Here is a 26,662-nt window from a genome sequence, read left to right as displayed (position 1 = left end):
TTGGGTATTACATTCTTTTAAGGTATTTTAAAAACTTCTATATTTTAAACTATATTTTATTATTTTACAGGCAATCTGTTATACTATTGTAATAATCTAATTCTGGTTTAATGTAATTTTTTCTATGTTTTTAATTGTACTGTTTTTAATTTTGTAAGCCACTCTGAGTCCCAGTTTGGGGGAAAGGGTGGGATATAAATATAATAATAATAATAGATTTTGCCATTTTATATCAGGGACACCATTTTACTATGCCATTGCATTTTATGGGACTTGAGCATCCCCATATTTTTGGTATCCAGAGGTCCCCAGGAACAGTACAATTAAAAATATATATTTTAAAAATATTAAAACAGAATTAAATCACTACAATAATAAAACAGATTGCATGTAAAAGAATAAAATATGGTTAAAAAGATAAAAGAGTTTAAAACTTAAAAAGAATACAACACCCAGCCCATTCTTATGTTTTAAATGCTTGTCTGAAATCAAGGTTTGCCTTTTGGGGTTTATATATTTTAAAATATTTTCAAACCATGGATCGTGGAATCTGTAAATAAAAAGCTTCTTTGGGCTGCTGCCACACTGCAAAATGGATGCAGTTTGACACTGCTTCATTCGCCATGGCTCCATCCTATGGAATAATGAGATTTGTAGTTTGTTGTGGTGCCAGAGGTCTCTAACAGAGAAAGCCAAGTATCTCACAAAACTACAAATCCCAGAGTGGTAGAATTCAAAGATATAGCTGTGTTAGTCTGTAGAGTCAGTACATGGAGAGATCTTGGAGCACCTTTGAGACAGTGCTACAAGATCTCTATGTACAAATCCCATAATTCCCTAGCATTGAGCCATGGCAGTTAAAGGGGTGTCAAACTGCATTAATTCTGCAGTGTAGATGCAGCCTTGGTTATTGGGGATGCTTTCTCAGGTTGCACTAGAAAACTCATTAACACTATACTAGTATACATCTCTACTCAAAAGTCAGTTCCAAATATTGATTTCAGTGGGAATTACTCATAGGTAGGTACATGCAGTATTGCAGTTTTAGTAAGGAATAAGTCCCGTTGACCAGTTTCTTTACTTCCAATAGGGAGAAATGTCTGCGAAAACCATGCTACTATACCAAAGGCACAAGACATTTTCTTGCATTGGAGGTGGTCAATTCATGTGCTGTGATATTGCCCTCTAGTGGTAGTTTCCCTAAAAGACAACAGTGCAAGAGCATCCTCCAAGTAAGTGCAGTTGGTCCAGGGTGACCAGAGGTCCTCCATTTCCAGCTTCTGTCCAGGAGGAATTTCAAAATGTCCTCCATTTTGAGCATGACTAAGAAGCATTAATTTATATTTATATGAGTGTTTTTAGCTTTCATTTTGTAATGCCTTACATTGTTTCTTGAATGTCCCACATTTTGTGGTGCCTTCTCCTCCTTTGTAGTTAGGGCGTCTGGGTTGGTGGCAAACAGGAACAGTTAAAGCGGTCTCAAACAGGAACCTCGGACACTTCCAATCCAGAGCTTCACACACAGTATAGTTGCCAGAGGCTTCTGCAGAAGCCTTTGTGCACCTCTTTTATCTTCCAGCTGCAGTGGAAGCAGGACCAGGCCTGTCAGTAGACTATCTGCATCCACATTGCAGAAATAATCCAGTTTGACACCACTTTGCCTGCCGTGGCTCAGAGCTGTGGAATTTGGTTAACTTGTTTGGCATGGCACCAGAGGTCTCTGACAGAAAAAGGCTAAATGTCTCACAAAACTACAGTTCCTGGAATTCCATAGTATTGAGCCATGGCAGTTAAAGTGTCGTCAAGCTGGATTATTTCTGCCGTGTGGATGCAGCCAAAGTGAGACGACCACTTCAAATGGCAGGTCCTTGGGGACAGCAAATGGCAATTCCTTGGCTGTTCCTGTTGGGTACATTGTCTGGGTTTGACCTTTCAGAAGGGGACCTGTTCAAAGCTATCTAATATGGTTAATGGGTACCTGATGACCTTCTAAAACCTGATCTGTTGGATCAGTTTAGCAATGTAGGAAACCGGTTGTCAGTCTATTCATGCTTCTAGTCCAGCTCAGCCTCTGACTTTTAGCTTTCCAGGGTTTCAGGCAAAATTATTTCATAGCCCACCTAGAGGTTTTTGGTATCATTTGGTAGTTTTCTATCCAACTACAAATATAGCCCACCTCCTTAGCTTCAATCAGATGAGGCTGGGTATGGTGGTACCCATTGATTGCAAAACCTGTAAGTCAAAATGCCATGGTTCCCATAGAAGGACTTTTTCATCCTGTTTTGTACTGACTAAATAATATTCTCAAACACATTTCAATTTGAGGATAAAGAGTTTTATTGTTCTTGGTAGTGTGTCATCATTACTGATTGATATTCATTACAAAAAAAGCACAAAATGAAGAAAATGTAGAAGTAAACAGATCTTCCTTCTCAGTCTTTATGCATCCTGGAGAAAACAGAAATAAGGTTGATTAAAGATTTGAAATTTGATTTAAGAGTGTGATGGACTAGAAAAAGAAAATCCTACTTTAATGTCCCAAATTAAAGTGTTCTTTAGTGCTAGGGCAAGGTGTTTCTTAGCTCTTTCATATTATACTAGTTTTGTCATTGTTTCGATACTGTAAAACTGAATTAAACCTACCCTTCCTACAGTCTCAAATTCTTCTGTGTGAACTGTGTGGAGGAAATACTAACTAAATGAACTTTCTGTAAATATTTGGGGTTGAATCCAGGGTTAGGCATGTTTAGACTAATTTATTACTACTAACTTATATTATATGTTGATTTCAGTATGACTAACTCTGAAACCAAAATACTCAACATTGGCATTTGTCATGCTGTGCACATCAACACCTGAGAGTCAAAAATCAACTGTGATTTTGTTAAAGTTTTTTTACATAAAACTGTAATTTAAATTGTTCTTAATTCATTTTTATTATTATACAAATTGAAATAAAAATTATAGAAAAATCAACTGTGATGAACGTCTGAGCCTTTCTGGCATAATTCCATCAAGACTGGCCCTTTCAAATCACATGTTGCTTCACTGATCTGGCTTCTTTCAGAACTACACAATTCTAGCATTTTATTTCCACTTTAACAAGCACAGTTCCTATGCAGTCCTGGGATTTGTAATTTCATGAAGTATTTAGATTTGTCTACCAGAAATCTCGAGTGCCTCCCTAAACGACAAATCCAGGATTTCATAGGATGCACCTGTAGCAGTTACAGCAGAATCAAAGGGATGGGTTGTGTCTACAACCCAACCAGCTCTGGTCATTGAATAAAGGGCAGGGGGATGGGTGGGAACACACAGTGATTCACTCACATTGGCCTGCAGAGGTCAGCAGAAATCAGCCAAGCCAGAAATTCTTGCCTCAGGATGTCCTTCCAGTCATCTGAACCCTTTGGCAAAGCAAGACTACAAAAGAGAGACTGTGAGGCTGATATTTCCCCGCCAGTGGGATCCCAGAGATTGAGGTGGAAAAAAATAGAGAAGTGAAAGAGCCATAGTTTGTGTGAAGCTGGGAAAGATCCCAGATCTTTGGTTGCCTAGGCATCTCAGAAAATGTGATGCTGGCACCTTGGAGTTGGAAATGCTTTTGTCAATACAGTCCCTGTTATAGGCTTCCATGGGAATTTCATGTCTCACAACAACTTTTATTTACTTACAGTATGTAGGAAAGTAATTGGAATGAAAAGGGGGATGGATAGACCAATGCATTAACATCATTCTGTACACACGATTTTCCAAAATGGCCAGCAGTCATTCTCCTACTAACACATGGCATCTACATCCTTAATATATACAAGATTGTTGTTGGAGAGGCTACTCTCCCTATGCCTTTTTTTTGTGAGGGGGGTGTTCAAATATAAAATGATAGGAAGATGGAGTTCAATCCAGACTTGTGTATATTGAACTCAAACCCAATTAAATTAATGGATGTATGAAGTCCCATACATTCCATTGCATCTACTCAAGGTTTAACCTGATCCGTGTTAATTTCAATATATTACTGCAGCATAGCAATTGCTTTAAAATTTCAAAAATAACTTTAGCTCTATTTGAACATTAAGAATCTGTATATATTAAATGTGTGAGAAAGAGAGCATGTTAAAAGCTGTGGTGTTTTTCTTGCTTTCTACTTGCAGAGAAAACAGAGACCCACCCAAGCTCTCTCCAGCGTCCAGAATCCTCTGAAAATGGGTCTACTCTAAACAGCTGTTATTCCCAGGTAAGCATGCACAGAATCACACCCTCAAAGACAGGACATAACTACTGACAGTACAGCAAACTATTATCTCATTGATACTTCTAGATGGAACATCCAGTGCTCATAAAGTTAATGTTTTGACTACAGCTTCCAGAATTCTCCATCCCTTGTGATCAATGGCTGTCCTTGCTGGGGAATTCTGGGATCTGTAATCCAAAAGGTAAATTTTCCAGAATTATGTATTATTAATTATAATTCCCTTATTCCGACATTCTTAGATTGGCTCAAGAACATGAGAAGTAGTTTTATTTAAGAAAGAAATTATTTTAGATCCTATATTTTGTACAGAGCTGGTTCTAATTTGTTAATTTTTTTGGAATAACAGATATAAGCAGAATATATAACTGTATTTTTCCTCTATATTACAAATTATAAATTGATTATTTTCAGATATTCTTATACTTATTCAGGCATTTTGGTGGGTTTCTTTAATTTTACTTTTCATTTTTTTCAGTACATATAAATGAGCTTTCATTTTGTTTTTGTTTTTCATATTTTATATATTCAGAGGTGTTTTCTCCCAATTTGTATATACTTCTAAAAATATCAGTTTATTCATTTTATAATAAAACAAATGGCAGCATCCCCAGGTTACACAGTAGGATATTGAAATCAATATATTTACTTTGTGCAGTTCTATATGCCACAGTGAAAAATGTTATAAATTTTGGTTAGTTTCGCCTCTGTCCTACAGTTTAAATGGTCTGTCTGTGCTGAAATACAATCTTAGAACCCAGTCTTGGTAAAACGGTGGGGTATAAATAAAGTGATGGATTTCTTGATTGAAACTGAATCTTATTGTAGTATACAATCATTTATGTGGATGTTGATGTGGGTGTTGAACTCACCTCTGTTCCCCCATGTTTGGCAAAAAACAGCTCATCCAATCCTCTGCCTCAGTCCTTTGAGTTCCAGCTTCAGTGCCTTGATTCCTTGCTTGCAATGCTGGGAGTTTGACTTCTCTTTTGGATGGCTCAAGGCTGTTACTTGAGGGAAATGCAGAGGAGGGTATCATTCTGAGATCCCATTAAGGAGCATTATAATACTTTGTTAAACCCACTACTTTTTCTCCTTGACTTTGGAGTAAAACATTACTTTTTCCCTCTTCCAACCTACGCCAGCCAAAATTACCTGGGATTGCTCAGTGTAATGCAAATCCTGATAGAAGGAAAGAAGGGAATAATAACAACAACAACTCTTCTTCTAATATGTTGAGAGATCTTGTAGCACCTTTGAGACTAACTGAAATAAAAAAGTTTCTTTATTTTAGTTAGTCTCAAAGGTGCTACAAGATCTCTCTATATACTGATTCTACAGACTAACATGGCTATATCTTTGAATTCTTCTTCTAATAAAGATATATGAGTAGTACAGTAATAACCATGTTTTTGAGAGTTACACTCTTGAGAATCAGCTTCCATTCACATATAATTTGGCCATGCCTGAGAAGGCTAGTGTATGGAGGAAGGAGGCTTTAAATCTTGTACAAGACAAAAGCATCCCCTTCTTACTTATGTTTCTCCATTACACCCAATTTTTTATTTGACTAACATCTGTAAATCCTGTATAACTGCAGGGGGTTGGAGATGTGCTACAGACTTACTCAATCCGACTCTCCCTCCTGTTCAAGAGCCATTCCACAAAGTTTTTCTTCAGCATGTTATCCAAAGTTCGACTGTAATCACTTGCTAAGGTTCCTTCTGAATACCGTCTCTTCAGGGACCTGGGATTCTTTGTGTTGTCCCTAAGAGCAAATACAAACCTGGTATGAATAGAAGATACATGTTTGTGTAAAGCTTACAATGTAGATAGCACTCTAGTGTAGACACCACTCTAGAGCTCAACTCGCTTGGTCACACTTCCTACCTTTTCATTTTTGCACATAAGAAAAGGAGATAAGACACTTCTAATTTACTGCAAACCATTTCCTTCAAATATGACCTGCTATGTTTTGGGCAAACTATAGTTTGCTGTCAAAACAGAATTCCAACCTGTAATCAAACCATGGCTTGCAGACAAACTATGGTTTTGCAAACTATCACTTGACACATTAGTGTGAAAGAGTACACTAAGTTGACCACTAACTATATCTCTGTCCTTAACATGCTAATGAAGAGGAGGAGCGAAGTGCAGTTGTAATTGCTGTTCAAATCCCAGTTGTCCAAACCAACCTTAACTGAGTGTAACCTTAATTATATTGAACTAGCACTTGGGTCTTTTAATTCTATTCAGCCTTTGGGTCAAAATTACAATATGACACTGAAAAATCAATACATTTGCTAACTTATTGTTCTAAATTATTAGAAGTTCTGTACATGAATTTCATGCTTTTAAATTTCATTACAGTCATAACGAATGCTTTTGTATCACATAAAAGAAAAGCAGGACACATATTTTGTTAGTTTAAGGGTTGTAGTTTCTGCATTTTGGCTGATTCATGAACAAAGATTTGTAAATCCATCTGTTTTCGGTTCATGTCACTTCTGCACTAGTAGAGAATAGTAGGGTAAGAATTTAAATTGAGTTTATTTAATTTGTATGTATTTATTTTTGTAACAATGTATTGAAATCCATTGATTTATTCATATTTGAATTGAAATTATTTTTTAAAAGCGAAAATGAACAAGTAACCCAATTCATGCTCAAGGCTTTGAGTACTTCACTCTTCAACATGTGATTTGAAACCCTCTGTATTAAATCTTATTAGTAATTAATTAAGTCTCACACCTCTTATTTTTTTTCTCCCTTAAAAGCTCCTAATCTTTAAAGGCTATCAGGTTCAACATGCTCTTCTCCTTGCTAGGAATACTTTTGCCTACTGAATTTGGCCAATACAAACAGAGAATAAATTTGTTTCTACTTCTTTATAAAGAATTAACCCAAATGTCTCCCATATGTAGAAACGAAAGAATTCAGAGTTTAAAACGTTTGAATTCAGGAGAAAGTAAAACTGACATGATTTCCCCATTGCTTTTCACCTGTAAGTCTTTCGTGTCCTATTTCTTAATGGATCTGCAAACCACCACTATTAAAATTTGTCCTAAAATGTGCATTCAAAGATGCATTTAAAAGGTATTTTCTCATAAAATACACGTTTTAAAACACTGATAACGTATGTTAATATTTAAACCTATGTTGAATATTTTAAATTACTGAAATCTGAGTTACAACATTGAAAGAAGTATGAATCTGGTGGATGTTTAACTTCATACTGGAATTAATAAATAACACATTCCTTAAAGATCTGTATTCATGGACACTAACCTGGTGCCGTTCTCTTCCATGAGCACAAAACTGAGAGAGACCAGAAGGAGGGAGAGAACTTTGAAAGACATCATGTTTGCAGGTGAATTCTGCAAATCAAAAGGAGCACATACAGTATGTAAAATAGGGGAGGAATTTATTCAAATAGAATTAAAAGAGGGTGGTGTTTTTTTATACAAATTGTCCAACTTGTTTATTTGTTTTTCAGATAAAAAAATGTAATGGATCAATTAACAGTACAATTTCAGTAAAGGTTAAGATACAGAGCATGACAGTATACTTACTGTAGTTTGCAGCTTTCTTTTTTACTTGTTAAATTGTGTTTGAATTATTTTAAGGTGATTTGTCTGATTGCACCACACCTTGAAATCTACTGATACAAACAAGGTTAGAAACACATTAATTTATGTAAATACAAATTTACATAAATGGACTATCTTAAGAAATGTTATAAAATATTATAAAATAAGGATAGTTTATAAATAATGTAAATTCATTACTATTTCTATTATTTTTATAAATATAACATAAAATAATATAAATCATACATTTTATTATAAGGATTTTATTATGATAAATTATAAATAATATAAATTATTTATATTTATATTATTTACAAATAAGAGTAAATTATAAATATATAATTATAAATAAAGAAAAAAACTATTAATATAATGGAGAGAGAAAATTTCACATTCATAAATTATAACAGTAACATGATAATTATTTACAATTTACATTTTATCTTGACTTGATGTAAGTAAGTTTAGGGGCCATATGATATTTAATAAAATGTATGTGTTATAAACAAAGTGAAGAAGAACTTATGTATTAATCATTAGAATATTGTCATGAGGATGTACATTAATTTGTGTTATTATTTTGTGCTATATAATTGACTTTGTTGATGGTGTGTATGTACAACATATTTATATTTTGGAAATCTAAACAATGCAAAAAAACCAATACCCCCCAAACCTCACACTAATAATAATGGTCTTAATGGAAATAAAAGCTATCACAATTTTTTTTAAGGAGGAAGGAAAACACAATTGCAAATATTAAATAGCTCTAGGATTGTCTCATTTGTGGTTTTTAAGAACTCTGAGTTTAATTTTATAGCAGTGGTCCAAATTTATCAGTATTTTCTTTCTAGGCAGCATCCTAAATTCGTACAATGTGCTCACTGACACTCCATGCTCTTCTGTCTAAACTGATGTTTGTGTTATAACCTTGCAGTAGTACAAAGCTGGAAAAATACCTTCTGGTGTGGTGAAATGGAAAAACCAAAGGGCACTTTATCCCTTCTGGCAATTGACGTGGGCACATCTCACTGGGCCAGTCCAGCCATTAGACAGTGGTTATCTTGGATGGCACATGTTGTGGAAAACAGCAGTGGCAGTCCCTAATCATCTGAGCTAAGCCCTTCAGAAACACTTATCTATTGCAGAGGTGTGTGCATACCACATGGACTCTCCTGCATCCCCTAATATAGCCTGCTATAGTCATTTGCAATGAAGGATGCTATCCTGTGTACAGTGCTTCGTCCAGTTAGGTTAAGGACATGGAATGCATTGGGTCCATCTTGTCCCTCAGCTCCAGTAATTAAATTTATTGGAATAGCCCTTTTCCAGCAGCTTTTTTGATACCTCTAGGGATGACCCCAAGCTTTGATTATCTTTGATTATTGAAGTCTCACAGCCAGAATTTAAGTTTGTGGTGTACTTCCCATTGGCCAGATTCTGAATCTGTGGTTGACAGCTGAAACCATTTAGGTGTTGCAACTGATTGTCCAAACAACTGTAACTGAGATATGCTTCATTGTCTCATTTTAAGTCAGGAAAAGGTGTTCAAGGGGCCATCATCAGTACAGAACTAGCAATCTAGAATAGATAAAGCTTGGAAATATTACTTTTTTGACTGGCTGGGGGATTCTGGAAATTTCAGACCCAAAAAGGTAAAATGTCCAAGGTCTTAAAGGATAAAAACACTCCCCTGTCTAATCTGACACCTCTGGCTCCAAATCACCTTGGAGCTGGTCTGGGTTTGCTTCAGTTTGTTTTCAGTAAATAGTTACTAAAATTCACTAATTTCTTAATATTGAAGATAGAGATTTTTAAACTTTTAAATGTGAAAGAAACTGAATTTAATTGATTCAATTTGTACAGACTCAGAGTTGGATGCTTAATTTAAAAAAAACAACTAGGTTTTGACACCTCAATACTCATCCATATTAGTTCTAAAGTAAGTTAGGCAATCTCCCCGTTCCCCCAGACTTCTCATCTTTAATACCTACCATATATGGCATACTAATAAAATATCTTTCTTTCTATGCTAGGAATGGGTATACCTACTGAATTGGGCCAGTACAATTCAGGGATAATTTGATAACAGTTTTTGAACAATTTATCAACATTTGTAAAATTCTTTGTTTTCAACATGGAAAGAATTTTAAGTGTTTTTTGAATACTGGAAAAGCAGAACTGAAAAAGATTTGCTCATCTATAAATTAGCCCTTTCAGTTTTTAAAGGAATGTTATACTTTATGTGTGGCATCTTGCAGAGCACGAGAAAGTTACTGTTTTAGACTACAGTTTCTCTACCTTCCTAGCCAGCCTCTAGGATTCTCAGAATAAAAACTAGAGACAGCTCCAACATCTTTAATGGTTTTGTAGGAAAGGACATTTCGGGAAGTATTGCTTGTTACCTGGTTGTGTGACAAACAACACCTGCTGAAATTTCCTCTTCTGCACAACTATTAAAGGTTCAGGAACTCTCTCTAGTTTTTACTCTGGCAACCCTAAGCATAGCCAGTGTTGGGAACTATGTTCCGAATAAAACTTTTCTAAGCGCCAGTGACATAGCTTGCAGACAGTTGAAATGCAAGAGTCTTACCTATTAGATCTTTCAAAGTTGCTCTTGAGGCACAAGGAGAATCTGGCATTGAAAAGGAGCCCTGAGAACTCCTTATATACCCAAGGGTGTGACAAAGCAAAGCCATTTCCTTGAAGCAAAACAGGAAGCCCCGCACCTAATCAAACCAGATTAAAAGCAATTTATATCAGCAGCTCTGGGTTCATTGACCTTTGAAGCATGAAAATGCCCTTTTAGAGCATGTTTGCATTCATGGCAATTAAACTTTTGCTGTGTTGCTAAAATGAAGATCCGGTGCATTTTCTATAATTAAAGCCATTAACCATCCAGATTTCCCCCAGAACCCTTCCTCTGTTAATTAGCAGGCCCCAGTGGACGATGCCCATACAGACGGTCTTGGCTGTGACCTGTCTTCCATTTTGACTGTTTCCCCTGTTTTAGGTTGGGCTCAGCTGACTTTCAAGCTGCTAAATGACAGACAGTCCAGCCATTTTGCCATTTAGCGTGAGTGAGTCCACAGAGGCAAGACACAAAACATCAGAACAATAATTCAAGACTTCTATGATTTTTAAATCCCAAACCAGAAAACTAATTTAAAAACACTCACTATCCCTTAAAGCAATTTATTTTTCTACAGAGCATTCCTCCTCCCCCCTCTCAGAATGTCTACATTAACTAAATAATAATGCTCCTAACTGTATTGTTTTATTTTAAACAACTTACACTAATTTCTTCTTCTTCTTTGCTTTTAAAATAGGGCTGGGAATGACGTAGCCTTTCAGATGTTGTTGCACGGTAACTCCCAGCAGCCAAAGGGTAACTGTTTTAAAAGAGAAGGTACAAGGCTGGTATGCCAGCAAATCTGAATCTCACAGTTTGTGCTTCTGAATCTAGTTAAGTCAAATAATGAAACTTTCATTATTTCATTTAAACTTCAATTGCAAGAATTTGAATATTTTGTCACAAAAAATAATGTTATGCATTGCAACATTATTTTAAGTAATTAATTAGGAGTAATCAGTTACAATTAATTACTTAGACTGCATTCTTTATTAAATAAGAACAAAAAGTAATGTTGCAATGAATAACATTAATGAATTAATTCACATTAATGTTATGCATTGTAAGATTATTTTAATTGTTTAATTAATTAATTTTACCTACTTAAAAAGAAAGTAAAAAGTAAAATGGCTAGCAATACACTAGAGATCTGGCAAGATGTGATCACTTCTCTCAGCTGTAGAAATTCAACAGACTATTGCCTGGGAATTTTCTGCCAGCTCCTGCCTTTCCCAGTCAGCACATGGCTGTGGCAAGAATCTGGGCAAATTGGGCTGTCTTCTAGAAGAGAAAAGGATGAGGAATTCTAACTACAAAAAACAGGATCTTGGCCCAATTTTAACAAATATGAAATATATTTATCTGTTGGGAAACTGGATTTTTAAAACTCTGCATTGAGAGTTGGGGGAGAGATACTGTAATTTTGTGCCAGCTTTTTAAAACAACTTTGCAAGAATTGCTTTTATAAACCCACGAGAAGATGCCAGCCACAGATGCAGGCGTCTGTGAAACGTCAGGAATAAACTATTCTAGAATATGGCCACATAGCCTGGAAAACCCATTAAAAAATACAGATGACCGCCATGAAAGCCTTCGACTTGTGCGAGTTGTAGTCCATCCAAATAAAGTTTGTCATGCTTTGTTTTGAACAGAGGAAGCCAAACTTTTCCCAGTTCTGGTTTTGTACAGTTTTCTAAGCACTGATTTGAACATGTGGGAATTGTAGTCCAACCAAATAAGCTTTTTCTAGCAAAATAAATTTACTTTTATTGGATTGCTCCCATTAATAAATGTCCCTTGCCTGCCACATGGAGGCATTCTTGTAAGAGGGGGCTCTGGTTCTTCCTTATAAAAAGCAGTGCTGAAAGACTTGTCTTTGATGCTCTGACTGTTGATTTGTTATATGGGATACCGAGGATTCTGTCTTGTCCCCATGCTATGTGACATAAAGATGAAACAACTAGTATAGTATAAGTTATCTAGAGTGTGGGTATTCAGTGTCAACTGTATGCCAATGACACCAGTTGTCTTTCTATGCAAATCAGGGATGGGTGGTGGGTGGAATTGTAAGGCTCTCCAAGATTGCAGGGTAGGACCTCTGCTGAAGTGATTATGGAGGAAGTATGGGTGACCAAAGGAGATTCCCTTTTCTGGTTCCTCTCCCAACCCCTAGGTACTGAGTAGCTCTTCCATTGTGCCCTGTAGCCTAATAGGATGATTGCTTCAGATCAGAACAGTCAATAAGACCTTGCTCATTCACAATTCATAGTTGGAGGAGCTGAAACATCATATGTTGCCAAGACCTGGGTACCTTCATGTAAGTCCCTGTACTTGCCTACATCTATCATGTCAACTCTGTGGTGATGGTTATTGTTACAGACCCAACCAATATTTTTCAATGATTTAAGCTAGTTGAAGGGATTTAGGGATGGTTCCAGGATGTAGTGACGGTTCTTTGTGCATGACAGTCATGCCTGTTCTGCTTAAGGAAGCAATGGTTTGGCCAAACCTAAAGAAATCCACCCTGGATGCAAAGGTTTTTGGCAAAGAGCATTCAGTCACACATATTTTTGGGAGGGAAATTATATGGCACAACTTTTGGAAGACAGTGATCATTTAATCCCAATTCAGTCTGAGTTCTTGTTTGGGGTTGGATTTTGTGCTGCATTGGACTTGCTCAACCTCTAGAGGATGACTTTCAAGGACAAGAGGAATAAGTTTCTATTACTGTTGCCTGAAATTCCAACAGTATTCTTCTAGAGACAGTTTAAGAAGGATACTGACAAACTGGAATGTGTCCAGAGAAAAGAGGCCCAAAGTATCAAAGGTATACTAGCTCTTATGAGAAATTACTTACAGGGTAGGATACATTTAGCGTGGAGAACTGAAAGGTGAGATGACCCTCATATTTTAATATATAAAGGGATGTAATGTAACAGATGTAGTGAGTTTTTTTAAAAAAACTGCTCCAGAAACTAGCACATAAACCAATGGATGAAAATTACAAGAAAAGAGATTCTACCTAAAAGTTAGGAAGAGCTTCTTTCCTGTAAAATCTGTTCGACAAGAGATTGGAGTAGACTGCTTCAGAGTATAGTGAACCCTCCTTCTTTGGATGTCTTTAAACAGAGGTTGGATGGTCATATTTCAGGAGTGCCTTAGTTATGTATTCGTACATGGAAAGGTGGTTAGACTAGACAGGCCTTGCAGTTCATTCCAACTATATGTCTATGATTCTAGACTGGCTCACTTGGTTTGGCACTAGGGATTTCGTATTTCACCAGTTCAGGTGGTTCTGACATAGACCATTCAAGACAATAAAATCACAGTTGTCAGGGGTCTAAGACCTTTCTTAGACCCCTGACAACTGTGTCTGGCACTATCTTATTTTTTAGTGTTGTTTAGTTTCCATACAAAACCATTGGTAATGGACGTGATGAAAATTGGACCTGTCTACTTGCTTACTTTGCTGTTCAGGTGCTAACTGTGGATAGACAGCTCAAAGGTCCATCCCAGCTCTTCCTTCTTAGAGTTCTTTATCTTTAAACTGGGCTTGAAATGGACAATCCTTCAAATAGAAGATGCTTTTAAATATAGGACTTCCATATATATGGGGAATTTGAGTTGTCTATTCACAGAAGGTGGAATAGAGTGTTAATAATAATAATAATTATTATTATTATTTACTTATACCCCGCTCTTCAGCCAAAAGACTATCAGAGTGGCTTACAAATTGTTATGGCGCTGGAATGGTGCCACAACGTGAAGCAGTTGAAATGTGGAAATAGCCAATCTACCTGCTATAAGTAGAGCTGGTAATCAATTAGTGGGAACTGTTTAGCCCAATGACTTTATGGCCTGTGCTGCAGGGCAAGCCAGATATCATATCACATTTCCACAAAGTGCTACTCACACATTTGTTTCTCCTTCATTAAGTGCTTCTGTGAGATGGGGAGTTAATAGCATGAAATAAATATCTAGCAACATTACAGACCCGCCGTTCTGAGCAATCATTTGCTCTTTCGTCCAATCATTCGGGGGGGGGGGGGGTTGACTTGGGAAATGTAGTGTTGCTCTAAAAATGCCTTATCACACCCCTTTCATATCTTGCCTATAGGAAGGTTGCCACGGTGGCAACATTTAAAGGTTTGGTTTTAAACCAATGTAAATGCTACTGTAGTAATTGTGATTGCTGTTTTATGCCTAATTGTGGCTCTGGTCGGGGAAAGCTTTCAACAGCTTGGTCACACAATTACGTATTATTATTATTATTTTAAAATATCCAGCTGTTGCTTGGAGCGGAAAGGGTAGTGCTTAGTCCCACAAAGCCATAAACACTCTTTGAACCTCCACCACCACAGTTCAGACCTTCATGCTTAGATATTGGCCTGTTTTACACATATATAACATGTATGTAACATATGTATAATATGTATCACATGCATAATAGTTATGGACTACGCATGTGAATGAGCCACTACACAGCTCACATCCCTTCCAGTGGCTTGGTACTAGGATATAGGAAGGACTATCTGCACCCATGTGAACCTGCCCAGCCCATTCCCTAAACAGTTGAGGCACCGCTGCTAAGATTCCTGAGGGAAAAAGGAATGGCAGGAAAACAAGGTACAGTGGGCCCATGGTATCTGCTGGGGTTTGGTTCCAGGATCCCCCCCACAGATACCAAAATCCGTGGATACCGAAGTCCCATTAAATATAATGGAATGTAAAATGATGTCTCTTGTCTAAAATGGCAAAATCAGGCTTTGCTATTTGAAATATATATTCTCTGCCTCTGTGATTCCTGAAGTTTAAAAATTTGGAAGAACAGGAGAGTGTTCTCTGAGGTACTGCTAATAAGATTTCTTAAGTTTAATAATGGGGAAATAGGAAACCCCATAGACATCTTTGCGGGGGTAGAAGGTAGATCTCCAGACAGCACCTGCTACAGTTCAGTCAAAAACATTACAGATGGCTCTCTGAAGCACTGTTGATAAGATTCCTGAGACAGGAGGAAAAGATGGTAAAACAAGAGATGGCTAAGATAGTGCTGCTAACATTTCAAAGTATAAAAAAAGATGAGGAAATGGGAAAGGTCTCTCTAGTACCGCTAGTAGTAGTAGTAGTAGAGAGTGGAGAGAACATGCAGTCATGGGGTGTCTCTTTTCCAGCCACATCAGGCAGTGGAAGAACCCTAAAAGCCTTTCAGAACAGAACTTGATTTTTTTTCTGGACATCTAATAAAGTGCATAATATTACTGCTTCAAGTCAGTTATGAAAAACAACGAACACCAAGGAACATATATATATATATATATAATGATATATTGTTAATTTTATATCTTGTTTTTGCTTTTAGACTGTATGCCATAGGCAGGCTTTTACCTGTATTGGGGTGTTCGCTTTGTAAAGCACCATGTAAAGCCTAGTATGCTCTATTAATAAACATAATAATAAACATAAACACAACAACAATAATAATATCCTTAAATACTAATTATTGTAGCATAGTTTTCACCCTGCTTTATATGCATCTTTCTTCTTGCAATCCACTGCTTTTTGTGCAGTTTTTCTCTAGTAAACAGACTTCAGGCAAAGTTTCCTTAAAAAGCCAGAATTTCCTTTAGAGTCGTAACATTGGCCTAAGAAACATTAACCTGGAATTGAGATAAGAAGGAGGTATATCACACAGGCCTTTTGGTGGTTTTTTGGATCAGTTCAGGGCCATTTCTGATGTGACTGCGCTTCCAACGATGCGCATTCACGTTGTAAGGTGAATGTGTTTTCAGACGCCATTCCTTTCTATGGGAGCTCCTTGCAAAGCACTTCCGCAGTGTTTCCGAAGTGATCCCTCATTTTGGTAAAGTCAGGGGAAAAGTGCATTCAGAGAATTCTCATTCAAGCTCACTTCGATTGCACTGCGGTTTGTTCTGGTGTGGAATGCTACTTTGCTACTGCTCTGGTTACAGAACCTGTCATAGGTTTGGGACTTTTGGTTAAACACCCAGGAAAACAAGGGAAGGACTGTTTCTCACAAATGGTAGACTTCAAAGGTATAGCTGTGTTAGTCTGGATAAATCAATATGCAAAGCGATCTTGTAGCACCTTTGAGACTAAGGTCCAAAACACACTGCAGAAATAATCCAGTTTGAGACCACTTTAACTGCATTGGCTCAGTGCTAGGGAATCCTGAGGGCTGCACTTTATTGTGGCACAAGAACCCTCTGACAGAGAAGGCTAAATGTCTCACAAAACTACAGTTCTCACAATTCCCTAGCATTGAGACAGGGCAATAAAAGTGGTCTCAAACTGGATTATTTCTGCAGTGTGTTTTGGCCTTAACTGAAAAAAAAAAAAGAAGTTGGTAGTATGAGCTTTCGTAGACTTCAGCCTACTTCCTCTGCATTTATGAGGAAGTAGGCTGAAGCCTACTATAGTATACTATACTATTTCTCACAAATTGTACAGAAAAGTGAACTGAACCCCCTTCCCCATAACTCTACTCCTACAAGGACTAGATACTTTCTTTCTTTCTTTCTTAATAATAATAATAATAATAATAATAATAATAATAATAATATGTGTATACCGTTTTTTCCTAGATCAAAACGGTTTACAGACTATAAAACTATTAAAAACATCTCATAAAAATAGATAAAAACAAGTAATACAATTATAAAATACAATCATTCATAGGGTAAGGCAGAGAATCGATGGCATCAAGAGCGATTAAATTAAAGCTTGGGATCCAGGCCAAAATATGGTCTAGACACTCAATGGAAAGCTTCTAATCCTGGTGAAATCTGGTTGCCCAGATGGATTGGCAACTTTACCATAGGCTTATTTGGTTTATTAGGTATAGACTGAGCAACACTACATATTTCGTCTTGGAAAAAAATACAACAAATCAGATAACTAACATTTTGCTACATTTAGATGACATAAAGCATCTGGAGGCAGCAGCTCCCTCTGTATAATTGCACAACAGTCCTTGCTCTTAATTAAATCTAGGTCAGTCTTTTATACTGGGATTTTGACTGTTGTGGCAACTTTACATACACTTCTATTGTTTTAAATTAATTGTGTTTTGTATGTTATTGCCTAATTTTCCACTTGGGATTCTTTGCCTCAAAAATCTGTGTAGAAATGTTTCTAATAAATAATTAAAAATCAACATGGCTCTAGCATGTCCTGCCCTCCCCTAATTCTAGAAAAAATTCAGTAGATATGATAAATTTTAATTTCTAAAAACCCATAGTAAATGCTTTAAAGCAAAGTGAAGACATCCCAAGTTGGTCTCTGATCCAATTAAAAAAACAGGAAACATACTGTAAAAATCAATAGGTTTTCATGTATACCAAGATTGGTATCTGATTATAAAACAGGAAACAAACTGTAATAATTTTATTTTTGACAGTTGAGGAAAACACTAGTGTCCCATGGATCTGTATTTGGACTGGTGCTATAATGTATTTGTAAATGATATTGATACAGGTAGCCATATTTTGCGATGACACGAAAGGATTCAGAATGGTGAAATTCAAAGCACTTCATGAAGAGCAGAAGAATTATCCTCTTAATCTGTGCAAGTGGGCAACAAAACGGCAAATTAGATTTAGTTTTAACAGACTGAAACTGTAACACAATATTGCAATGTATAGTGCTAATGTTCAGTCACTCTATTACATCCCATGCCCTTTCCCTTCCATGCTCCCTATAACAGAGAACATCCCATGTCCATTGAGCACATTAACTTTTCACTGTGCTTCTTTTAGTGGCCTTCCAATGCCCTATTAGGGTGTGGGATTTGTGTGGATTTTTATGCTTCTGTAAACTTTTGGGGTACATGGAGGTACTCATAGCTCCCCTGCTCCTTTTAAAGTTTACTTAATTGATGGTATTTCCGCTACAGAGGACATCCACTTGGAGAACTGACATTTCCCTCACTAGATAGGTTGGTAATGATGAAGTAGTTCATTAAAACTTTTACTGTTTAAACATTGATGAGGGAAGGGTCCAAACTGGATATGCTTATGGGAGAAAATACGGGGTTGTGGATATTTTGGTGAAAATTCAATTGTTCAGTGGCGGTAAAGACAGTTTTTGGGAATGTTACAAAAAGAGAATGCATTGGGATACACACACACACACATATATTCACACACCAAAATAGAAATCAATAAATAAACATCCCATATTTCAGCAAACATGATACCACGAAGTAGAAAGGATGTGATCTGGTTGCAAGTACTGTAGTTGGTCCTATTCAGAGAAAACTGTGATTTCTTACTTTCAAGGAACATTGGAATTCAATAGTGTCAGGAAATACTCCAGTATACAAGAAATGTTTGTTTTGTTTCATTAGATGTTGCTTTATTTTTATTTCTCTTGGTGTTTTCTATCTCCCTGTATTTAGGTAGCGCATATCTGATTCTGCACATGCAAACACTCCTTTAGACATGGGAATTTTATACCTAATGATACATTTGCACTTTTCATTGGGGTTGGAAAAACATGCCTCAATTTCCACTTTTTAAATCAAACAAATCTTAGTGCATGAGTGTTAAACGCAACTGAATATTTCAACAAAATTAGGAAAGCCACAGCAAAGCAAGAACTGTGCTGCGTGATTCTCCTGGAGTGAATCAACAATCATCATAATGGTAATTTCATAATAACAGGCGAAGGGATGCCAATGTGATGTAGGGGATGGGGTTCTGAACTGGGATTTGGGAGATTTAAGTCCCTGTTGAACCACATAAAATCTCTGGGTGACCTACCCCCACGGGGTTGTTGCTGTGCAGATAAATGTGAGGAATATTAATATTTATATTCCTAGGTAATAAAAATAAATTGAACATAAATGTGGGGAAGAGGAAAGCAACTTGCGCCACCTTGAGTTCTTTAAACAAAAAGTGGGATAGAAATGTCATCCACAAATAAACAAACAAATAAATAAATAAATAGTGAAAGGCCAGATAACCTTTGGACTGTGCAGTGGGGAGAGGAAATGCAACTCTTTCTCTTCTTGCCAGAGCCTCAGAAATAAAAACTCTCTTATCTGTTGCCCTCTGTTTGTATTGCAAGGTAAGCACCCATTGGCTCCAAATGAAGTTTCCCTCAAAATGGTTCAGAGGCAGGCGTCTCTTTGATACTCCACAATTATAACAATTTGATACAACTTCAATCCTGGGGTTGGTAGTTTTGTGAGGTACTTAGGATTTTTTTTAATTACAGAACTTTATGGACCATGGTAAGAGAGAAAAGAGTTTAACTGTTCTTTAGTTGCTATTTACAAAACAGCATACTACTTCTTTGCTATTTACAAAACAGCATATTGCATCTTTTACAGGAGATATAATTTAACCAGAGCAGGTTCTCAATACTTCAGCTAAACTCAGGAATAGCCCTACTATTAGGCAGAATGGACCAGCGACTTCAGGCAGCAAGAAATTAGGAGGCCCTGAAATTGGAAATTATTTATTGGTCTTGCATTTTTACCTCTTGGTAAAGAAGGCAGCAGAAAGACAGCACAGTGTAGTGGTTTGGCTGGACTACTCAGCCATGGAAACCCATTGGGTGACCTTTGGCAAGTCACACTATCTCAGCCTCAGATAAAGGAAAAGGCAAACCCCCTCTGAATAAACCACATCCAGGCTCACCATAAGTTGGAAACTACTTGGAGACACACAACAACAGCAAGGAGGCACAGTCATGCGATTTCCTGCTTCATGTTCAAAAATACCTGGCTGGCTTGGGAAACTATCTCTCATCAGATAGGTGAGGGGTGGGGGATGTAGCATGTGTTGCTCTGCCTTGGGCAGCAAAATGTCTTAGGCAATGCAATTTCAATCTTGACCAAGCAATCACAAGTGATTTCTCATAGCAAGGTTAACTTTGTGCTATCTTGTAAGGGGAAGCTTGTGGAAGTGAGTCAAATGCAGAACTTGATATAATTACCTTTTATTTTTGGAAGGCATCTCTCAGAATCCCCACTGCTGATTGGGCGATTCTGGGAAGGTTAGGGGATTCTGGGAACTGTAATCCAAAAATGGTTGCTTGGCATCCTGTTGAGATTTACCAGCTTGTAGCTTTTGGGTTTTGTGTTTATAGCTGCAAACATCTAAATGTGACTCCCCCTCGAACCTACCTTTTCAGCCAGGCAGGGATATAGCCAAAGGATTTCTGAGGTACTACATATTGGGATGCTGGGAAATAATACCTGCAGTGCTCACCTGGTTGCAGGGCATGTTGAAAAGCAGCTGCAGCAGGACCCAAAAGGGGTCTTTCCAGCTGCTTGTTCTCAACACGCCCTGCAGCTGACAGAGCACGCTAGATATCATTTCCCATTGCCTTGATCTGCAGTGCCTCAGAAACCCTTTGGTTGGGAGGCTACGTAGCTGAAAAGGTAGGGGTTTTTTTGTGAGGTGGCATTGTCAGACCTAGCTACGACAACAGTGCTCCATTGTTATAGTTACATCTGACAATGCAGGATCTTGGGATGATTATTCTTTGACCCATGCTCTGGCTGAGTGGCTCTGTTTAGACGAGGGACCATATTGACGTTTGTTGTATTCAGCGAGAAGGATGAAGCTGATGAAAAAACTGACATGCCCAAGTGAGAAAGGAATCCATCTTTCCTCTCACTTGTTCCTCTGTCCTCGCTCATTTCAGGTGGTTCTGGGTGGGAGAGAACAGTAAACGGATTTGATAATACACCTCTTTGTGGAAGTCATTGAGTCCCTCTCCCCTCCTTTCAAAGATGAAAGCAGAATGCTTGTAAAATAGGGAATAAACTCACCACACAATACACATAATGGGAAACACATACTGTACCTATTAAACAGTAGGAGGAGGTTACTAACAATGTTCCCTCTTTGTAGAGGTGAATGAGAACTTCTAAATACAATGATGCATGTAGACATGGTTCCAGAGGATGTGTTTTCTTACCTTTCCATTTACTTGTAAAGTTCCTAAAATGCTTGTAGGAAGTATATGAATCTAGACATACTTTTGTCTATGTTTAGTTTGACCACTCTGTGGTTTAACCAAAAAATACCTTACTGTATAAACCTTTTATACACATTTGTGCAGTGTTTATTGTGGTGGATGGCTAAGTTACTGCAGGTTCAAGGTACTACATGATACCTTGCCCAGGTCATAGTAATGAGATGGGAGACACACAGTTTAGATCAGTTGATGGTCTAGTGCAGTGGTTCCTAAACTGTTGTCCACCAGATGTTCTGGAATTCAATTCCTAGGATTTCTGACTGTTTCCCAACCTTGCTTGGGCTTCTGGGAGTTGAGAGACAGAACACTTGGAGGAACAAAGTTTGGGAACCACTGGTCTGATGGAAAGGTGAATTAAAAGCAGGGATTTGGTGCCACTGATTTTATTTTACATTGCATAGGTGAAGGGAGAATGAATGAGCATGGAGTTGCAAAACCAATGAGAAAAAGTGGTAGAATGCCTGCTTCTCAAACCATATGCTGCAAGAACTAAATGCTTAGTGGCTGCATTTTGTATCTCTCGCAATCCCTAATGAACATGTAGAACCATGGGATTTTGCATATACTTTTGGAAGGAATCTTTGACTTCATCACCTCCAGAACCCAAATGGAATCTCAACCTGCAGCATGAAACCCACTTTCAATTATGCACTGTATTGCATCTGTCTTTCTCTCTAACCTGACCAGATGCAAAGGAAGAGAGAATTTCTGGAATGCTGACACTTGGATAGAAGCAAGAATTTAAGCAGGTTCAGTTTAATCTACAGGAATAGGAATAGCTACACCTGCTGAGGTTATCTCAACTACTCCTGGAGACAGGAATTAATACAGGTGAAGAAGACATGTCTTCCATTGCACAAGGTAATTCATTTAGTGTCCAGCTCTGAGATACTGTATTTTAAAAAGCTAAATAAAGCAGAGAAAAAATAATGATGCCACTGGTATGACCAATAAAAGATCAGAGCATGGTAAATGTATGGGTTCCCCACCAGCACCACCAATAAATCAATCTACTAAAATTCTTTAAAATGTATTTCTGGAAACTCTTAAATGCTAAAAGTACTTTGAAATATTATCTGAGCAGTAATACTGAACTGAGAAAGTTATTTTTCAGGACTACAACTTTCAAAACCTCCCAGTCAACAATTGTCATGGGAGGTTCTGTGAGTCATAGTCCAAAAAATTAACTGTTCCAAGTGTACCTTAATGTACTAATTTCATCTGGTGTGATACATCTAAATACACCTTTCTCCAAATATTGATAGAACAGATTCTTTCAACAATAATACAGTGATTCAGCTTATTAAACACAGTGTTTTAAAGATGCTGTAAGGATAAATGGTGATGATAAAATGAAGATGAGAAGATGTTAATAGCAAGGGGGAAACAGGGATTTTTATTATAGGGGTATCGTTACTTGAGGTATTAAAACTCTACTTGTATTATTTTAGATCTGAAAGATGTGAATATTTTGATTAAATACAAAATGTAAGCACCCAAGAATTTAGGCTAAACAGCACATTGTTTTATGCTTCTATATTTTATTGATCCTTTAAAACAAAAATTCTGGTGATTGCAGCAAAATCTTGACAAATTTCGTTAACTTATTGGGTGAAAAAGCTGAAAACACAACAGAAACTTACTAAACCAAGCTACTAGTTTCATAAAGAGGTGGATTAAGACTGCAGTCAAAAGAATGCTTACCTGGAAGTAAGTCTAGCTGAAATGAAATAAACATGTTTGGGATCAAGGTATATGTCTCACAAATGCCTAGAACCAAGTGATGTAATTTCTAAATTCCAAGCTTTAACTCCTTATATGCCATACAGAATGTAAATCACTTTTTCTTTGTGGTTAAAATTAATAACCTATCTTTTTTGTGAGGATTATTTTTGAATTACTGATATTAATTTTGTAAGCAAATGAACCTTAAGGTATGTATGATTAAAATTAATAGAACTATAATTTGTTGTACATAATTCATATTTGAATGTGATGTGTATCCTGGTTAGCAAAGATTTTAACACCTTACAAAAATTAAATATTATGCCTTAGAATGAGTGGTTTAAAAACAACAACCTCCAGAGTTGTATAAAATATGATGGCAATTGCTGGATGGTTTAGAAAAAGAAATTCAACGGAACCTCCATAAAAGATAAATTCTATTTGTTATAAATGTAGCTTGGTGAAATTTAAGTACAAACAGCTAATAGTTTACGGAAAATAGGAAGTGGGAAAACCATTTTCGAACAGTAGTCCCACTATGTTTATGCCTTTCCCAAAAAATTCCTCTGATATTGTTTACATATAAAATATGCTATTAGTCCTTGAGTAATAGATAAGATTGAATAACTAGGTACATAATTCATATCAGAAAGGAAAACATATTAAATAAAACGAACCAAAATTATAACTTTTATTGCAAAAACCATCGATTTTGTATGTGTGTATGTTGAGAAAGAGTTCTTATTTAAATGGCCTATCCACTCCCAGCTGTTTAAAGGGGCTTTAAATAAGGTAACCAAACTTAATCCACTATGAAACAAAAGAGGGAAATCTTATTGTTGGAGGACTATAGTGAAGTTCATAATCTATTTACTGAATGCAAGAGATAAAAAACTGGATCTTTGGTTCAATCAAAGGTAAATTGTATATTTGGAGGAAAGAAAGGGAAAAAATAAAAGGAGAAAGGGAAAGGAAATATTATTTAAACTTTGATTCAAATGTGTAATTATCAAATATTAAACTTTTGCCACTTCTGTACCACCTTTTTAAAATGGATGAACACAGATTAGCCCCCCCCCCCCCCTTGCAGTAGCTGCATCTTCTGTGGACTTTCTCTAAATATACATTCAAATGAGACACTGTTGATTTCTTTAAATTTAATTATTTCCTCTTTAATTGGAAAACAAGTCCTGTGGTTTTAACCAACAAATTTATTGTGGCATGAACTTTTGTCACTTGGAATTTCTCTGTCTCTCTCTGTCTCTCTCTGATACAACAGTCTACAAATGAGGGGGGGAACTGAACAAAAGGGTTAAGCTGTTTTCAAGGAAGTTTGTTCTGACTTTGGAATGCATACATGAAATTTTTAACTGCACATGGTGTGTGCCTCTATATGAACCAATATAGTCACTTTTTGACCTGTTTTAAATGTATTCGCATGTGTAAATTATTTTTGCTTTAAATTAGAAAAGGTATTCACAATGTCTGTGCTCTTTTTGGTTGTATGTTTAAAATCTGCCAATTTGTAACCTGTGTTTGACAAATGCAATTAAAAACACCTTTGATTATGAAGTTTAAAAGATCAAAAGACATGCAGATAAAATTCTTAATTACAACCAACTACTCTTAAACAGAGGAAACAATCAATGATAGAAAAATATTTAATTAAGAGGAAAAAATTGGTTTGGGAAGGTTCAACCCCCCCCCCCCCCAGGATTGATTGACTGAGTGAAAGAATTAATATATATTGTATTGTTTTAAAAATGTGACTCATTTACAATTGGATAAAAATGCAAAACTTATTTTGCCCACATTTTCCCTGAATTATTTAGTAGGCTGCTAGTTTTAAATATCTATCCAAACAATTGTACATTTTGTATACTGAATAGTATTTCTGCACTGGGAAATTTTAAAATATATATTTTAGGGGAGTTTCCAAATTGTTGTGTTGTAGTGTAGGATGTTCATTCATAAACATTTATACAATTTGAGGATACAAAAAAAATGAAATCTATGAATCTAGTAAAAGTCTTTTTTAAAAAAACAAAGCACTATCAAAATCTTGGAATTTAATTGGTTTTTGTTTCTTACAACTAATTAAAAAAATGTTTCCAGTTTAGGCAGACTCCACAATCGAAACCTAATCTGGAAATACCCTCAAACTTTCCAAAAGGTTCAAAAACAAGTCAATAGCCCTGGTAGATCACAATGCAATGGAAAAAAAAAGATGTGCCATTTAAAGATCACTCTTGCCTGTAGTTACACATAAATCATAAAATCGTTTTAATAATTTCTTGCAAGGAAAACAAAACAAAACAAAACAATGTAGTAAGCCCCTAGTACCTACCATTTTAAGAAATGGTAAAAAATGTGTTTCCCCCCTTTTTTTTCCTTTTCTAAAAAGCAGGGCTGCTGTGGTGGTGTTGGTGGTGTGTGGATCAAATTTCCTGTTCGATCAGGAGAATCGATTTCCCCACCCACCCACCACACACAAACACACACACACAGAGTTCAAATTTGTGATGTATTATTTTCTTTAAAGACTTTGCTCTTAACAACCACCCAACAGCAACCTTATGCTTATTCAAGAGCCTTCCTGTGCGTAAAAGTGTGCAAAAAAGAAGAGAGAGACATATTCTAAATGACTCCACTTGGTTCTTTCTAACCCAGTCATTTTTGGGAAGGGGGGTCTTCCTCATCCCCTTCCCCACATTGCCACTGGCACACAACAGCCATTTAAAGGGCCATCGCATTCCAACAAGGCAACAACCTCCCCCTTTCCCCATCCCCCAACCTTGCAATTTCCTTTCCTTCCCCCCTCCATCTCTCTCTCTGTGTGACTGGCATGCTTTAAAGATTTCCATCTCCTCCTGGATAATAATGGCCAGGACAGAGGGGACCCTGGGTGCCTCTTCTGAGCCAGCTTGGCTATTGCTCTGCCTAAACCCTTTAACACCATAATATGCCCCTCCCTGGAAAGCCTGGAAGGACACGAGGAGGGAGGCTGGAGGGGGAAGGATTGCATCCACCATCTTCCCCTTTGTCCCCCCATTGCCTCTGCCGGATGCCATCCTCCCTGCTTTGCAAAACCTAGCTTTGCAAAAAGCGCCTTTATTAGAAAGAGCTTAAGACTGAACAGGCAGCCCAGTGCAATCGCCTATAGGTCTTCTTAGAAGTAAGCCTGCCTCCTCCCTCCCTCCATTTTGGGATGCCTTTCTTGGCCAACCCAAATGCACAAGATAAATGCTTGCAAAATACACCACAAAATACATGTTGCGAGCTTGCATAAGTGTTGCAACATTTATGCTGCAAGCCTGCAGCGTTTGTTTTTGTGCATTTTATTTATTTATTTATTTATTGCAAAGAAAGGTCTCCCAGTTTTTTGGATTTGGGATGTTTTACTTTGGGATGCCTTTCCAGCCAATCCAAATGCACAAAACGAATGCTTGCAAA

At 36.9% G+C, this 26,662-nt stretch overlaps 2 protein-coding genes across 3 annotated transcripts in view; one reads left to right on the top strand and one right to left on the bottom strand.

The window, feature by feature from the left end:
• Positions 1-2,401: 2,401 nt before the first annotated feature.
• GIP (gastric inhibitory polypeptide) lies at positions 2,402-25,646 on the bottom strand. 2 transcript variants are annotated; one of them, XM_089531714.1, is made up of 7 exons: positions 25,557-25,646; positions 7,825-7,910; positions 7,541-7,629; positions 5,880-6,020; positions 5,125-5,262; positions 3,331-3,423; positions 2,402-2,448 (listed from the first exon to the last, which is right to left on the bottom strand). In XM_089531714.1, exons 3-7 carry the CDS (start codon positions 7,612-7,614, stop codon positions 2,433-2,435), a joined length of 462 nt encoding a protein of 153 aa, XP_089387840.1. In that variant the 5' UTR covers positions 7,615-7,629; positions 7,825-7,910; positions 25,557-25,646; the 3' UTR covers positions 2,402-2,432. The 2 variants fall into 2 exon arrangements, with proteins under 2 accessions (XP_089387840.1, XP_089387841.1); XM_089531715.1 differs by lacking the exon at positions 25,557-25,646 and adding an exon at positions 10,436-10,511.
• Positions 22,294-26,662, top strand: part of IGF2BP1 (insulin like growth factor 2 mRNA binding protein 1) — a 128,899-nt gene continuing 124,530 nt past the window's right edge. The window contains exon 1 of the mRNA XM_089531710.1: positions 22,294-22,345. The gene's annotated coding sequence lies outside the window, so the exon portion shown is untranslated. The remainder of the gene's footprint in view (positions 22,346-26,662) is intronic.

The sequence above is a fragment of the Sceloporus occidentalis genome, unplaced genomic scaffold (genome assembly GCF_023333645.1).
Source record: "Sceloporus occidentalis isolate IW3139 unplaced genomic scaffold, rSceOcc1.0.p SCAF_7, whole genome shotgun sequence".
In the NCBI taxonomy this organism is placed as follows: Eukaryota; Metazoa; Chordata; class Lepidosauria; order Squamata; family Phrynosomatidae; genus Sceloporus; species Sceloporus occidentalis.
The sequence above is the reverse complement of the archived record's forward strand: the minus strand, read 5'-3'. Positions and strand labels throughout refer to the sequence as shown.